Source organism: Gracilinanus agilis, chromosome 3 (assembly GCF_016433145.1).
Source record: "Gracilinanus agilis isolate LMUSP501 chromosome 3, AgileGrace, whole genome shotgun sequence".
Taxonomy (NCBI): domain Eukaryota; kingdom Metazoa; phylum Chordata; class Mammalia; order Didelphimorphia; family Didelphidae; genus Gracilinanus; species Gracilinanus agilis.
This window is the reverse complement of record NC_058132.1, coordinates 89,699,146-89,714,722: the sequence shown is the minus strand read 5'-3', so window position 1 is coordinate 89,714,722 and position 15,577 is coordinate 89,699,146. Positions and strand designations below refer to the sequence as shown.

The window sequence follows — 15,577 nt, the reverse complement described above, 5'->3', positions numbered from 1 at the left end:
TGGGGGGGATGCAGAGAGGATTCTATTTACACAAATAGGATGCTTGGAACTGAATACAGTGGTGAAGATGGTTAGAAGACAGTGGGACTCTCACTCTTCAGCTTTAAACACAGTCCTTCCTGATATATCCTACGATCATATCTTTCTTTGGCTGTCATTATGTCAAGCTAAAAGGTCATATTAAACTTGTAATCCACCATATTCCTTTCCCCATTCTCAGCCATTTTCATACAAATGGTTGTCAAGCCTCATCTCCTTAGTCTGAATTTATAAAGGCTTTTTGAAAAAAAAATTTAAATATCAAGACAGTATGTAGTGCTGTTTGGACTATATCTTTTTAAAATGCAATCTCTAATCCTGAAATGTTTGTGGATCCTGACCTGGTTGTCTAATATGTTAGGTATATTAGAGAGCTTTTTGTCATATATAAGCCTGACAAATATGCTTTATATCCCTTTACATAAGTAATTTTTAAAAAATCCTGTTTCTTATAGGGCCCAAGGAAAATTACCCTGGGGTAATTCACTACAGATTTCCCTCTAGGTTGACATAGATATAATTAATCACTAAAGTTTGGGATTATTGCTTCCCATTCCCCAAAGTCTAAGCTCTTCTTAGACACATATACACAAATGCAGGGACAACATTAAGCCTTCCCTCACTCAGTAGCCTCACCAGACTTCCATAGAGCAGGAAAGAGAATGTAGCCTCCCTTTGTTACCTATCCCATGGGATATTGTGATTTGTTCTCTACTTCCCAGAGCCCTTCCTCCCATCTTCTCATGGGACCTTTAGGCTATAGATATTAAAGTCTGAAAGTTAAAAGCAACTGGAGAAGGTTAAAAACTATGATGAAGAGGTGAACCTAAAAGGTAAGAAGGGAAGAAACTTTGGTAATATGACAAAGATGAGGGAGTACATTCTGTCATTCAGTGTGACTCCCTTGACCACACATTATCTGTTTTCTTTGTTGGTCACTTTGCCAATTAGCCTGACCACTTTTCTAATAACTTCTGTTGCTACCAGACCCATATACCCTCCATTCTAGAAGTCTCCATTGGCTATCACTTATTCAAACAATTTTGGACTTCTCATTCTTTCTCTGTGAACTCAGAGTTTCTGGAAATGAACTAGGTGAGTGACTATAAAGTGGCAGATAGATGGTGTCCAAGCTATGGATTTGTTAATCACACTTAAGACCTATTTTTCAGACACCAAGGCTAAGTGATAGTAGTTAGTAGTAGATAGTAGTAGATAGTCATAGTAGTTAGAAGGTAGGATAGAGAGAAAGGGAAATGAGGATCCTTGAAGTAGAGATTAAGGAAAACACTACAGGCTACACTGGACTACTTCAGTCAGACCTGCTACCAAGGCACCTATCCCCTTGTCATATCCTAGCAGGACCCATTCCAGGTTGATATTTCTTTTTCTGTCCTTTAGTCTAAGGACTGCCATCTTTGATGTGCTCACTTCCCTTTTGGCATGTTGTGTTGGGGAGGGAAGATTTGCAAATCACAGAACAATGCTGCCATCTAACCATGTTTAGACAGTTCTCATGGGACCACAGAAAGAGCCATGAAAAGTAAGAGGTGAATTATTCCTGAAAAAAGTTAATACTTCACCCAGATAGTGGTATGGATATAATCATTCTCTCTATCTTTGACTCTGTCTCTGCCTGTCTCTATCTCTCCTCTCTTGTCTCTGGGTTTCTCCTTTCTGTACTCCCACTCTCTTCGTCTTTCTGTATTTTTCTATTTCTGTGTCTCTCTGTCTCTTTCTTTTTCTATCACCTATTTGTGTATGTATCTATACATTTCTATATATTATATAACACATTTATATTCAACATGTATTTATGTGTGTATACATACATATTTAATATCAATAAATTAGATTAAGACATAGCTGATATACTGATTTTTCAAATTTGCAAATGATGAAAGAACCAGTAGAAAGAATATTGGTTAACATAATCATGATTAAAATTTATCTTGAGGGGGCAGCTGGGTAGTTCAGTGGAGTGAGAGTCAGGCCTAGAGACAGGAGGTCCTAGGTTCAAACCTCGGCCTCAGCCACTTCTCAGCTGTGTGACCCTGGGCAAGTCACTTGACCCCCATTGCCCACCCTTACCAATCTTCCACCTATGAGACAATACACCGAAGTACAAGGGTTAAAAAAAATTTATCTTGACAGGATGAAATTTAACCAAATAAAAATTAAAGAGCTAATACAATATCCTGAAGCCCAGGTTGAAAAATAAACTGCCTAAATGCAGAAGGCAAGACATATATTTAGAAAAGCAGACCATATTTTTAAAAAAGATAATATGGTTTCAATGATTTGTAAGTTGAGTTAATAAGATACCATGATCTAAAATAAAAATAAATCTGACATAATTTTACATTGTACTGAAAGGCACTTTGACCAGGCAATTGATGAGATCACATCTGGAATATTTTATTCAATTTTTGATCTCATGCAGCCAAATGGCACTGATAACCTGGAGTACTCCCAGAGGAGGGCTACTAATATAGTGAGAAAACTACATAGGCTACATGAAAATCCATTGAAGGAACTAGGCATGTTGAACCTAGAGAATAAAAGATTAAAGTGAGAGGGGGATGACTACAATTTTCAAATATTTGAATGGCTGTCATGTGATGGAGAGATTAGACTTGCTCTCTGTGACTCAAGAGAAAACTAAAACTACACACAGGTTTGTAAGGAGATATATTTTAGCTGAAGTATATGGACTTCACAGTTAAATTATCCAAATAATAAGTTTCACTTCATAAAAAATTTCTATATAGAACTTTGATGACCATTTGTCATCTTATAGAAAAAAAATCTACTTCATGCCTTTCTTAACCTCCTTTTATTTTAAGATGTCAAAAAACTCAAGCACATGCCTCCAGGAAAGATGTCACCAGTCATTTTAAGATGTACATTATACTTCTAGACACATAAACCTTTAGATTAATCAACAACCCCCCACCTATCTTATATAGACTTAAACTGATTTCTCCTACTGTTTAATTCTAGATGACTTTTCCTATCCTATTTCATTTCTTTGTGACTTTGAATTGTTTCAATATCATCTTAGGTTATGAAATCCTGACCACAGAATTGTGTTTTGAGAGAAAAATCCCAAGTTTCCTAACTGATTACTTGACATATATGCTGTTTTTTAAAATATTTTTTCCATTTCTTTGTTTCTTTATTTTCATTGCTAGCTCAGAGATTTGTTTTGGGATCACTCTGAACATGAGATCATTTTTCTATCCCAGTTATATGTTATTAGTCTCTCTCTCTAATATATCTGATCTACTTCATCCTTCTCCTTGATTGTGCTATATACATCACTGCTCTTCAGACCCAGTATATTATGAGTGATGATTCTTGCTAACTGTTGATAAACTACAGGCTGGGAAAAAATGGATAAAACAGAAAAATACTTGAGAAGGACTTCAGGTAAAAATTATACTTTTTTAATTGTTATTCTCTGTCTTTTAATTATCTATCCATCAAAAATAATTTATTAAGTATTTATTGGTTACCAAATATTATTCCATGTGCTTGTGATAAAAAGTGAAACCTTAAGAGTTCATATTCTATTTGGGGTAGCAAGATGTACACATATGGATTCATGCAAAATGAATACTATGTAAATTCAAAGTGGGGCAGCTAGAAGACACAATGATTAGAGCACAGCATCAATATTCATAAAGACCTAAGTTCAAAGCTGGCCTCAAACACTTTCTATCTATGTTACATAGGCAAAATGCTTAACTCTGTTTGCCTCAGTTTCTTTATCTGTAAAATGAGCTAGAGAAGGAAATGACAAACTATTCTAGTATCTTTGCCAAGAAAACACTAAATGGGATTATGAAGAGTTGGACATAACTGAAACAACTGAACAACAAAAACAAAATACAGAGTGATATTTAGAAGCCATGGAGATACTAGTCGTTGAAGAATCAAAAAAAGACTCATAAGAGTTAGTGTTTGAGTTTAATTTTGGAGGAAACTACTAGTTCTAAGAGACAGAGTAGTGAAATAGAGATAGATAGATAAAAAAAGAAAAAGGAAAAAGGAAGGATGAAAGGAAAGAAGAAAAGAAGGAAGGAAGAAAGGAGAGATCACTTGCCCTATTTCTTTTATCAGTAATGCAATCATCCTTAGATTGACAGATAGACATGTTAAGTAAGAGTACTTAAGGTTAGATATAAGCAAGGGATTTCCAATGAAGAGAATAACAAAATCAGGAAATATGTAATCGAGATATGTTGATGAATGTAATTTTCTTTGAAATATTTAAGAATTGGAAAAACGATAGCCCTACTTTTGGTGTAGAACAAATGAAGTCATATCTAGAGTTATGGAGCTGGTTAGGATGACTTCTGGAGAACACTTTCAATGTTAGATTCCTTCAGGCAATACTATATTATAGAAAGAACCCCAAATCTGAAGCAGAAGATCTTGGTTTCAATCTTGAATCTGCTATTTGCTATCTATATTATTGTGGAAATTACTTAGCTCTTCTAGTCTTCAGTTTCCTTATCTGGAAAATGATAAAATTTGTCTAGATGGTTTTTAAGGATCCTTGCTATCTCCAAGTCCTGTGATGCTAAGTAACTCACTCATGTCATTGCTATTCAAGCTTCCCCTGACCACAGTAACTCTTCAGTTCAACTGAGAGAGTGAGAACTTGTGCTTTCTCCCTCCCATTAGCCAACATGACTCTTGCATCATTTGGAAACAGCACTGTCAGTCCTTCTACCTTCCTCTTAAGTGGCCTCCCAGGGCTGGAGCATATCCACATCTGGATCTCCATCCCTCTCTTTTCTATGTACCTTGTGTCCATCTTGGGGAACTGCATGATTCTCTTCATTATCAAGACAGAATCTTCACTCCACCAGCCCATGTATTTCTTCCTCTCTATGCTGGCACTGACGGACCTGGGCCTGTCCCTGTGTACTCTTCCCACAGTGTTGGGTATCTTCTTATTTGGAGCTCGAGAGATTAACCATGATGCCTGTTTTGCTCAGCTCTTTTTCATCCACTGCCTATCTTTCCTAGAGTCCTCAGTCCTGCTCTCCATGGCATTCGATCGCCTGATTGCCATCTGCCGTCCTCTGAGATATGCCTCCATTCTCACCAATAAAGTCATCAGCAGAATTGGGCTGGGTTCCTTGGGTCGGAGTGTGGCACTCATCTTCCCACTTCCTTTCATGCTCAAACGCTTCCCCTATTGTGGGTCCCAAGTTCTCACCCATTCCTATTGCCTTCACCAGGAAGTCATGAAGTTGGCATGTGCTGACATTACCGCCAACAGCATCTATGGCATGTTTGTCATCATCTCCACTGTGGGTGTGGACTCTGTGCTTATCCTCTTCTCTTACGTGCTAATTCTCCACACCGTGCTGGCCATTGCCTCCCAGACTGAGCGCCTCAAAGCCCTCAATACTTGTGTCTCTCACATCTGTGCAGTTCTACTCTTCTACACACCCATGATAGGTCTCTCAGTCATTCATCGATTTGGGAAGCAGGCTCCTCACTTGGTTCAGGTAGTCATGGGGTTTGTTTACCTTCTGGTCCCACCCTTGATGAACCCCATTGTCTACAGTGTGAAGACCAAGCAGATCAGGGATCGAGTGATTCAGGCTCTCCATTGCTAGGGTGGCTAAGGCTGGAATTAGCTTTTCCATAGCTAGGCTAAGTTACCTCAAGTATACTGATTTGTGAGATTTTGGGGGTGGGGAGATTGGGTGCTTAGGGATGAGGGGAAAAGGTGACCCAGTTAAAAAAACTACTTGTGGTAACACCGTGATAATAAGTGAGCTCCTCTCAAATCATAATTAAGTAATACATTTCCTTTACTGTGAATTAAAGTTATTTTGTGCATATCATACTTCTATGTATACTTTGAATTGCTTAATTTTGAGTATTGACAAGGAGGGCAATGATGATAATAATAATGGAAAGATATGAAGAAGAGCTAAGAAGGCATAAATGGGGTATCTGCTATCCCATTGGAGGTAGTTTGGGAAACAAAGAAGTACATGTAAATATAGCTCTTATGTAGTTTTAACAAAAACTTTCCATACTTTAGGTAATTTGAAGTTCAAAAATTTTTTGTGATTTAATCACACATTACATATAATCATCTCCATTTTATGGATGAGAAACACGACTCCTAGAGAGGTAAAAATCATTTGCTCATAGACTCTAAGTATGAATGAGGAGGATCTGAATTTACATTTTCCTGATCTTTAGTCCAGCATTCTATCTGCTGCACCACCACTGAAGCATGTATTTTCAACTGTGATGAAAAGCAGGGAACTTTTATCTAACAAATAAACAAATTTAAGTTAGGAAGGGGAAAAAAGATGAAACATGAAGCAGCATCATGAAGATGACAGTATGCTAGACCCAGAGTAAGCAGATCCTAGTTCAAATCCTTCATAATAGATGACACCTATCTAATTCTCAGTTTCCTCCTTTGTAAAGTGGAATAATAATTCCCACTGTGCCCACCCCTCAATACCGTGCTGAGAATTAAAGGAAATAATCTCTCAAATGTGCTAAGTAAAATGATAGGCATGATGTGTAAAGAACTCTCTAAAAGCATCATGTTCTTATACAGTGTGCCCACAAACTTTTATTATCATGTTGAGTTATTGAGGCTTAAAACTATACTAAGATTTTTAGAAAGTCCTATATGGTGTTAATATGCATATAAGTACAAATATACAAGAAATGTCAAATTTACAATAAATATATTTTCATGTCTTTAAGACAGTTTTTCCTTGAATTAAGAAACAGAAGATGCCTCCCATTATTAAAGTAATCTGTGATCTTTGATATCTTCAGGACCCTAGGACATTTTATTCTCTATCTTTCCTTCCTACCTTATTTTCTATCGTGGAATCTCTTTGAACATAAATGTCTTTAACATGAATTGGGAATTTTGGAAGAGGCATTAATTTGAAGAGAAAGAAATAATGCCTTCCTTTTGGTCACTTTGGGATTCTGTATAAATATATATATACATATATATAACATATAGGCATATATACATATATTATACATTTATATACATACATATATGTACATACATGAAGGCCCCCAAAAATCTTAGAATGGCATTTAGATTGTGTGTCAATTAGCATGCATATATATACATTTATATACATATAAATGTATCTGAATATATGTATATCAATATTTACCTATATGTAGATTGATTAGAAAATAAGATTATTTGACTGATATGATTATTAATCCAGGGAGGGAGGGAGAAGGAGGAGAGAGAGAGAGAAAGAAAAAAAGAAAAGAAAGAAAAGAAAGAAGGAAGGAAGGAAAGAAGAAAGAAAGTAAAAAAATAGTGAAACAAATGAAGAAAGATCAAACAAGTAAATAAAGTAGTGTATAGTTTGAATGAATGAATGTATAAATGAAGAAGAAAATGTCTGAGTTCTAAGATTTGCAACCTCTGAATAAGGGAAAGCCCAAAATGAAAATGGGAGATGACCAGAGATGAGAGATTTTCCTATTTTTAGTAATGTTGGATCATTTTCCACGTCATATTCCTAGATCTACATAAATTTTACTTGGCCAGTGTCATTATGAACTCAGTGGTTTGTGACATTCAATCATGTGTACTTTGAGCACCCTCTAGTGGTGAAAAATATATCTATAGACATACAGACAGACAGACACACAAACTCCAGCTAGGGCATTAATTAAATGTCAGTCTATTTATATGCACTATAAAACCTATAGAATAAACATGTTTAAAATCAGATTTGAATCCAGGACCACTCCTGACCTGGCACTCTCCTACTATGCTACCTAGCTTCCCCAAGGAAGTAACTTAATCTTAATGAACCTCTGTTTCTCTGTAAAATGAGGTTTAGACTAGATGACTTCTAAGGTCCCTTCCAGCTCTGAATCTGTAATCCTATGATTCTTTAAAAGAATAGAATATTTATGTTCTTTGTAAAACTTTTGTATGTTAAAGGTGTGAATAAATGATGGCAAAGGAAGAAACTAGAGCTAGTACATATATATATATATGTGTGTGTATATATATATAACTTTCAATAATAATATTTAATTTTTTCCAATTAAATATACACACAAATTTTTTATTTTTTATTTATTTTTACATTTTTTTAAATCCTTAACTTCTGTGTATTGGCTCCTTGGTGGAAGAGTGGTAAGGGTGGGCAATGGGGGTCAAGTGACTTGCCCAGGATCACACAGCTGGGAAGTATCTGAGGATGGATTTGAACCTAGGACCTCCTGTCTCTAGGCCTGACTCTCAATCCACTGAGTTACCCAGCTGCCCCTACACACAATTTTTAACTACATTAAAAAATTATTTCAAATTCTCTCTCTTCCTGAGATGGAAAGCAATCTATTTTCTATTATTCTTTGATAATCTTCTTTTGTGTAATCTGAATTAATTCTTCCTTATTTCCATTCAATTCTGTAAATTTATGATTTTCTTTAATTTACCCTGTATTTTATATATATATACATATATATGGATATTATATAATCAAGTACATATATATACATAAATGAATGTGCTTATATACACATGTATTATGTTATTTCAAATATTAGATTTAATTTTTTCTGTGGTCAGGGACATATATTTTGACTATTTTAACAAGGTAAGGATCTAGGACAACTTCATGGGATTCACAAAGAAAAAGAATATCCACTGCCAGTGAAGGAACAGATGGAATCTGAATGGACATAACATTCTTCACTTTATTTTTTCCATGAATTTTTTTGTAGTGTAAACATGTCTCTTATTTCCCAGCAAGATGATCAGGGAAATATGTACTATATGATAATATACATACAACCTATATAATATTACCTACCTTCTGGAGGAGGGGGAGAGGTGGAAGGGAAGAGGAAAAAAAGAATGAGACAGATTTTTGGACAAAGTTAATGTGAGAATTTGTTTTTCTTGGATAAGTTAGGTATTATAATTTATCACATATTTATAACAAAAAATGAATAATGTTTTCCCAAGGAATGTATTAATAGAGTAATAGAAGTTTGTAGAGTGAGTTATCTACTACAAAAATAATTATTTTACCTTTTCTCTTGATAAAGGACACATTCATATTATATATACATTTGAGTGTATATTATTACATTTTTATATAACTATGTAATATTTTTCCAATAAACTAACACTGTGTTAGAAAATACTTCATGGTTTGGAAAAAATAAAAGTAATGTTAATGTTTTTTAAAATGGCATTGATAAATTGGAATATGTCCAGGTGACAGAAACAGGGATTGCAAGTGACCTTGAATCCATGTGATATGCAGATAAATTGAAGGAATAAAGCATTTTGATTCTGGAGAAGAGGGAATCACAACTATGTTCAAGTGGTTGAAGGACTGTCATGTAGAAGAGGGAAGAGACATATCGACAGAACTGGGAGCAATAGGTGTTAGCGGCCAAAAGGCAAATTTGGTTTTGCTATCAGAAAAAACTTCTTAACAATTCAATCAATCCAAAAGTATAATGGTTTGCATCCAGAGATACTGGAAGTCTTTAGGTCTTCCTTGGAAGTCTTCAAGAAATTATGTGGTCCACTGAATATAGTGCTGGGCGTGGAGTCAGGGAGCTCTGAATTTCAGACACTTGCCTAATGTGAACTTGGATAAGTCACTTAACCACTGTGTGCCTCATTTTTCTCACTTATAAAATAAGGATAAATAATTATAGTTAACTCGCAGTGTTGTTGTGAGGAAACAAGGAGATAATATTGTAAATTGCTTAGCACAGTGCCTAGTACAAATTAAGCACTTAGTGAATGTTTATTTCCTTTCTTTCTTACCAGCAAAAGCTGAACTTTTTTTTTCAGTGTGTTATATAGTAGGACTTCTTTTCACATATAAGTTAAACTGGATCACTCCAGATTCCTTTGTAAAATGCCAAATTCTATGAAAATATAATTCTGTGAACATGCGAACAGGAAATAAAACCTCGAGTCAAAGGCATTGTAAAGGAGCTGTACAAGTTTTCTCTTCATCTGTTTGAATCTGAGGGTAAGAATAGGCTGACATGTCCTTAGCTAGGAAAGCTGTGAAGCATTGCCTAGACCAGTGGTTCCCAAACTTTTTTGGCCTACAGCCCCCTTTCCAGAAAAAATATTACTTATCCTCTTGGAAATTGATTTAAAAAATTTTAATAGCAATTAATAGGAAAGATAAATGCACCTGTGGCCATCACCGCCCCCCTGGATTGCTGCAGCACCCATCGGGGGTGGTGGCGCCCACTTTGGGAATCACTGCCCATTACAGCTATCAAGCTGTCATTTGTCGTCATGCGGTTATTTCACTTGTGCCTAACTCTTCCTGACACCATTTGGGATTCTGTTTGGTAAAATACTGGAGTGATTTGCCAATTCTTTCTCCAGATAACTTCGCAGATGAGGAACTGAGGCAAACAGGGTCCCACAGTTAGTACTTGTCTGAGGTCAGATTTGAACTCCAAGCCTAGCACTCTATTCATGGCACCATTTAGCTGCTCCTTAAGCTATCATTTTTATTGTAATTCCCAATGGTTCTCTAGCCAACACTAAAGGCTTAACTTCTGGGTCTCAGTGTTTTGTGTGGATTTACTCAATAAATACCACCCAGCAACCATCCCACTTAAACTCTTCTCCCCTTCAATCCATTGCTACATTTCAGTGTAGATCAGTTACAAAGATAAGAGTGTACCTAGTTCTTTAATCATGATATTAGAATGAAATAACAATGATATACATTTTTACTCAGTGTGGTCATTCACTTGAAGACCACACCCTTTCCCTCAGGTTCAAGCCCAGCTCCCCTTTCAGAACAGAACACAAACCTTAACTCCCAAGTCTCAGGAAGAACTATTTTTGTGGAGTCATTTCAGTCATCTGTGACCCTTTGTGTCTCTGTTTGAGATTTTCTTGGCAGGGTTTCATTCTCCTCAGCTAGCTAAGATCCTGATTGGAGACTGAAAGATAATTTTAATAGACAAAAAGAGGAGCACCCAAAAACTAGAAGACAACATCATATATGGAGAAAGCAGTATAATTGGCTACATGACTGGCTGGAAATGTGAATTCAAGGCTAGCAACACCCCCTTCTTCCACCTTGTCACTATGGAAGGCTTATTGGTGGAATCCACCTTAATGGCCAGTTAGAGATGCGACAACAACAAACTAGACTTTCTTGAAAGAAACTGGTATTGCAAGATAATAAACCAGATTCCATAGAACCCACCTGCATCCTTCAAGGATAACAGTATTTCCCCAGTGCTACACATATACAGGATTTTGTGAATATTTATCAAACTGAAGAAAACCCCAAACGCACCCTTATCTACTACATTTGGTGAAAAATTTCTCAAGGATCTTCTCCCGGATCTGCCTTGTCTTCACACAGTACACAATGGGATTCATCAGGGGTGGCACCAACAGGAAGACATTGGCAATGAAGACCATTATGAATGGAGATTTGTGCTTAGCAAAGCGATGCATAGCAGCTAGGGTGATGATAGGCACATAGAAGATGAGTACTGCGCAAATATGAGAGACACACGTGTTGAAAGCTTTGAGTCTCTCTGAGAAAGAGGCAAGTCCAAGAACTGTTTTTAGGATTAGTATATAGGATAAGGCAATGCACGCCAGGTCCATCATGGTACAGAGGGCAACAAAGAAACCATAGATAACATTGACTCTGTTGTCACTGCATGCCAGCTTCATGACATCCTGATGGAAACAGTAGGAGTGGGACAGGAGATTTTTGTGACAATAGTGCAGCCTCTTTAGTGTTAAGGGAAATGGAAGCACTAAAAGGAAGCTCCTGATGGCCATAACCAGCCCCATTTTAGAAATTCTAGCAGTAGTTAGGATAGAGCTGTATCTCAGGGGGTTATGAATGGCTATGAACCGATCGAAAGACATGATCAGAAGCACTGAGGATTCCATGACAGTGAAGCCATGGATGAAGAACTCTTGGGCAAAGCATGCATCAGGGGTGATTCCTGGTGCATTGAACAAGAAGATTCTCAGCATAGTTGGTAAGGTGGAGAGGGAGAGTCCTAGATCAGAGATGGCCAGCATAGAGAGGAAATAGTACATGGGCTCATGGAGAGAGGTTTCTGTCTTGATCACAAGCAGGATGGTGCAGTTGCCTAGGATAGCAATCAAATACATGAAGCAGACCGGGATAGAAATCCATATGTGAACATGCTCTAATCCTGGAATCCCAATCAAGAAAAAAATTTTAACTTCTGAGGTATTGTAGTCTGACATATTGAGCAGGAAGGCAATTTCTGTTCCCAGATCTAAAAAGACATGAATTGAGGACAAGTTTACATCAAATGGGCTTTTAGAAATATTTTGATAACTTTATTTCAATATTACTGGTTTTATTTGTAATCTTATATATTTTAATTTTGCATTTAAATCATTATATTGAGATCTCCATGAACTTCACCACACTTCCAAAAGGGTCTGAGACACAAAAATGTAAAAGATTCCTTGATCTAAGAGAAAGTTGATGAATTATGTAGCCTGGAATCCAGTGATGCCTACAAAGAGAGAGAAACCAAAGTATGTCAAGGTAACGAAAAAGACAGAGATTGTTGGTGGGGGGAAGGGGGTTACCAGCAGTCCAGTTCCCCTTGGGGGCAGGACAATTGAGCGAAAACAAAGCGAGAAAGCCAGAAACCCAGTAGGTTTTCAGTGGCTGATCTGAAGTGCCATCTGCTGATTTTAATCTTTATATCATTTTTCTCAAGATTACATCAATGCTGGCATGAATTTCATTCCCACCATACATCTTATCGTTGGAGACAATGTGTTAAGTATATTTGAGGTATCTGTTGGGCCACAGTGGTGAGAAACTACAAGCTTTTTCATGGGAGACAATTTCTCCATATTTATTTCATTGTTCTTTTATATTAAAGTACTGGAGATGTTATATTAAAGAGGGCGGAAACTTAGAGACAGTTCTGACCTGTTTTTTTGCAGGCACCTGTGTGTGGGAATCTGAGTTAGAGTTTTTAAATCTTTAACATTAACTCACTATATGCTGGTTTGTTGTGAAGTGACTTCAGTGGAAGTTTCTATATTATAAGATATAAGTGGGGGGTTTATTTAGGGGTTTGTGGGTGGTCTGTGGATGGCCTTGCCATTAGCCTGTACTCTTTTTCTGTGTTTCCCTGGGGCTGAGTAAGGGTACTGATTATAATAATTTCAATAAGAGGGAATGTTAATGATAAAAAAAAGTCACATGGGGAAACTGAGTAGAACTTCCACCCTTCTGACACCTGTCATGCTGGTTTTCAAAAATGGTGATGAGCTGTGCTAAAAGTCAGGAGCTTTGACGGCTTCCTGCAAGAGATGGTGGGGGAATAGTGGGGAGAGGGAGTGAATGAAATCAGAAAGGTGTGGAAAGAGAGAGAAAGGGAGAGGGAAGGGAGAGAGAGAGAAAGAGAGAGAGATGGAGAGAGAGAGAGAGACAGACAGACAGACAGACAGACAGATAGACAGAAAGAATTCCCCATCATGAATGGAATTCTTAAAATTGAAACTTAATATATACCTATCACTTTTGTTATGGAAATGATTACTAAATTTGTTGGGGATTAGATTAAATGATTTCTAAAATGCATTCACTCTAACCTTTTATATTCTATGCACCAAAGTAGAATTCCATTGAAGACTACAATAATTAGAGATGAATAGATTCCTAAGAATGAAACAATATTCCAATGCATCACGTTTCACGTTTTGCTTTTGTAAGGCTCAAATTTTGTTGGTATTAATAATTGCTAAGATTTCTATAGTGCTTTAAAGTTTACAAAAAATTTTATTAATTTTCTCTTATATAATCCTGACAACAATCCTGGCATATAGATGCTCTTGTTATCTTTATTTTACACATGAGGAAATTGAGACAGAGTTTAAGTAATTTTCCAAGATAGCTAGTAAAGGTTCAAGGCTGGATTTGAATTCAGATCTTCCTGTCCCCAGGTCATTTTCTCCTTTATTGAGCCTAAATCTTTTTCTTTGTCACTTTCATCTGTTGCTTCTAGTTCTAAAATTTTCAAGTATGTTTCCTATTCCACATGGCAGTCCTATAAACACGTATAGGCCACCATCATGTTTCCCACTGAGTTTTCTCTTTTTGCAGACTAAACATATAACTTCAATCATTTCTTATACATCACAAACTCCCACCCTTCAGAATCTCCATTCACTTTCTCATAATGTTCATTAGATTATTAATGTCCTTTTAAAGTGTGATCCTTCTTGCCCACCCCCAAAAAATGAACATAATTCTCTAGCTCTGGACTGAAGAGGAAGAGTACATCATGTGTAATGGCTTCTTGTTCAAGGACTCTAAAACCCAGGTTTTTTACCATATACTGCTCTACTGTCTCTCTGCCATTCACTTTTGGGATTTATTAAAGACCCTTATATTTTCCACAACATGAAGAAATGAGCATTTTTGTTCAAAGAGGTAGACATGGACAATGCAAGTTGGTTCTGGGATGGTTTGTATGAGTTCTGGGCTGAGATTTCTCCATAGATGCCTCTTTCCTTCTCTGTCTTGGCAGAAATATATATACCACCTCCCAAACTTTAGATCTGGAGTCCTGAGAGTAGTAGGAGAAAAGCTTCACCTATACCATGAATGGAGTATGTCTCTCTCCTATCTTTACCTCTGACTCAGGAATCTACTTGTGACCTTTGGTCACTTCCTTCATTATTTCCTTCCTCATTCACTCTAGGACTTAGTCATATATCTGAGTACACACATGTTCACTCCTATACATATATTTATGTGAGAAAAATACTTTCAAACACACACACACACACACACACACACACACACACACATAAATCAGAATCCTCAGGCAGTCAATGTCCTCATTTCCAATGTTTACCTGATTATCAGTATTCACACACATATATTAGCACCTAATTATATACTATGAATACAAGTACCTAATGCACTTAGATACCATATATTCATTGATGTAAGCATAAACAAACATATCAATGTATTTAGACATGAAAACCCTTTATAACACACATATAGACACTCAATCAGATGTGTATACATAAATATTTCAATCCCTTCCTATGCATTCAACTGCTCAAAAATATGCCTAACACCTCAGACATACTTTCATTTTTTTTTCTCCCCAGTTCTTCTTCTTCTTCTATTCTCCCCATACCTGAGGTTGTCTGGTGGAGCTCTCTGGGGCATCTGAGAACTTACCAGGATTTAGTCTCTATGTAAAAGAGAAATATGCATGGGCTCAGGATAGAGGCTCCTCAGCCTCTGTGCCCACTACATCACTGACCAGGTCTTATCTCTATTCACAAAGACCTCACCCCTCCCACTCCATGCCACTCCCAGAAATTCTCTGAGGAATAGTAGAAGTCTTCTGGGTCTATGTATAAACATGAGCCTTGATCAGAGGTAAATCCCTGGGCTGAATTAACCCCTGTGTTTTTTTTCACTCATTTATTTTATTATCAAAATTA

The 15,577-nt window shown here is 36.7% G+C and overlaps 2 protein-coding genes across 2 annotated transcripts; one reads left to right on the top strand and one right to left on the bottom strand.

Annotated features, from left to right (window-relative positions):
- The first annotated feature begins 4,736 nt into the window (after positions 1-4,736).
- On the top strand, positions 4,737-5,678 carry LOC123241167 (olfactory receptor 51G2). Its single transcript, XM_044668869.1, has one exon. The coding sequence runs from the start codon at positions 4,737-4,739 to the stop codon at positions 5,676-5,678; it is 942 nt and encodes a 313-aa protein (XP_044524804.1).
- Positions 5,679-11,389: 5,711 nt separating this feature from the next.
- Positions 11,390-12,328, bottom strand: LOC123238730 (olfactory receptor 51A7-like). The gene has a single exon (XM_044665936.1). The coding sequence runs from the start codon at positions 12,326-12,328 to the stop codon at positions 11,390-11,392; it is 939 nt and encodes a 312-aa protein (XP_044521871.1).
- Positions 12,329-15,577: the final 3,249 nt, after the last annotated feature.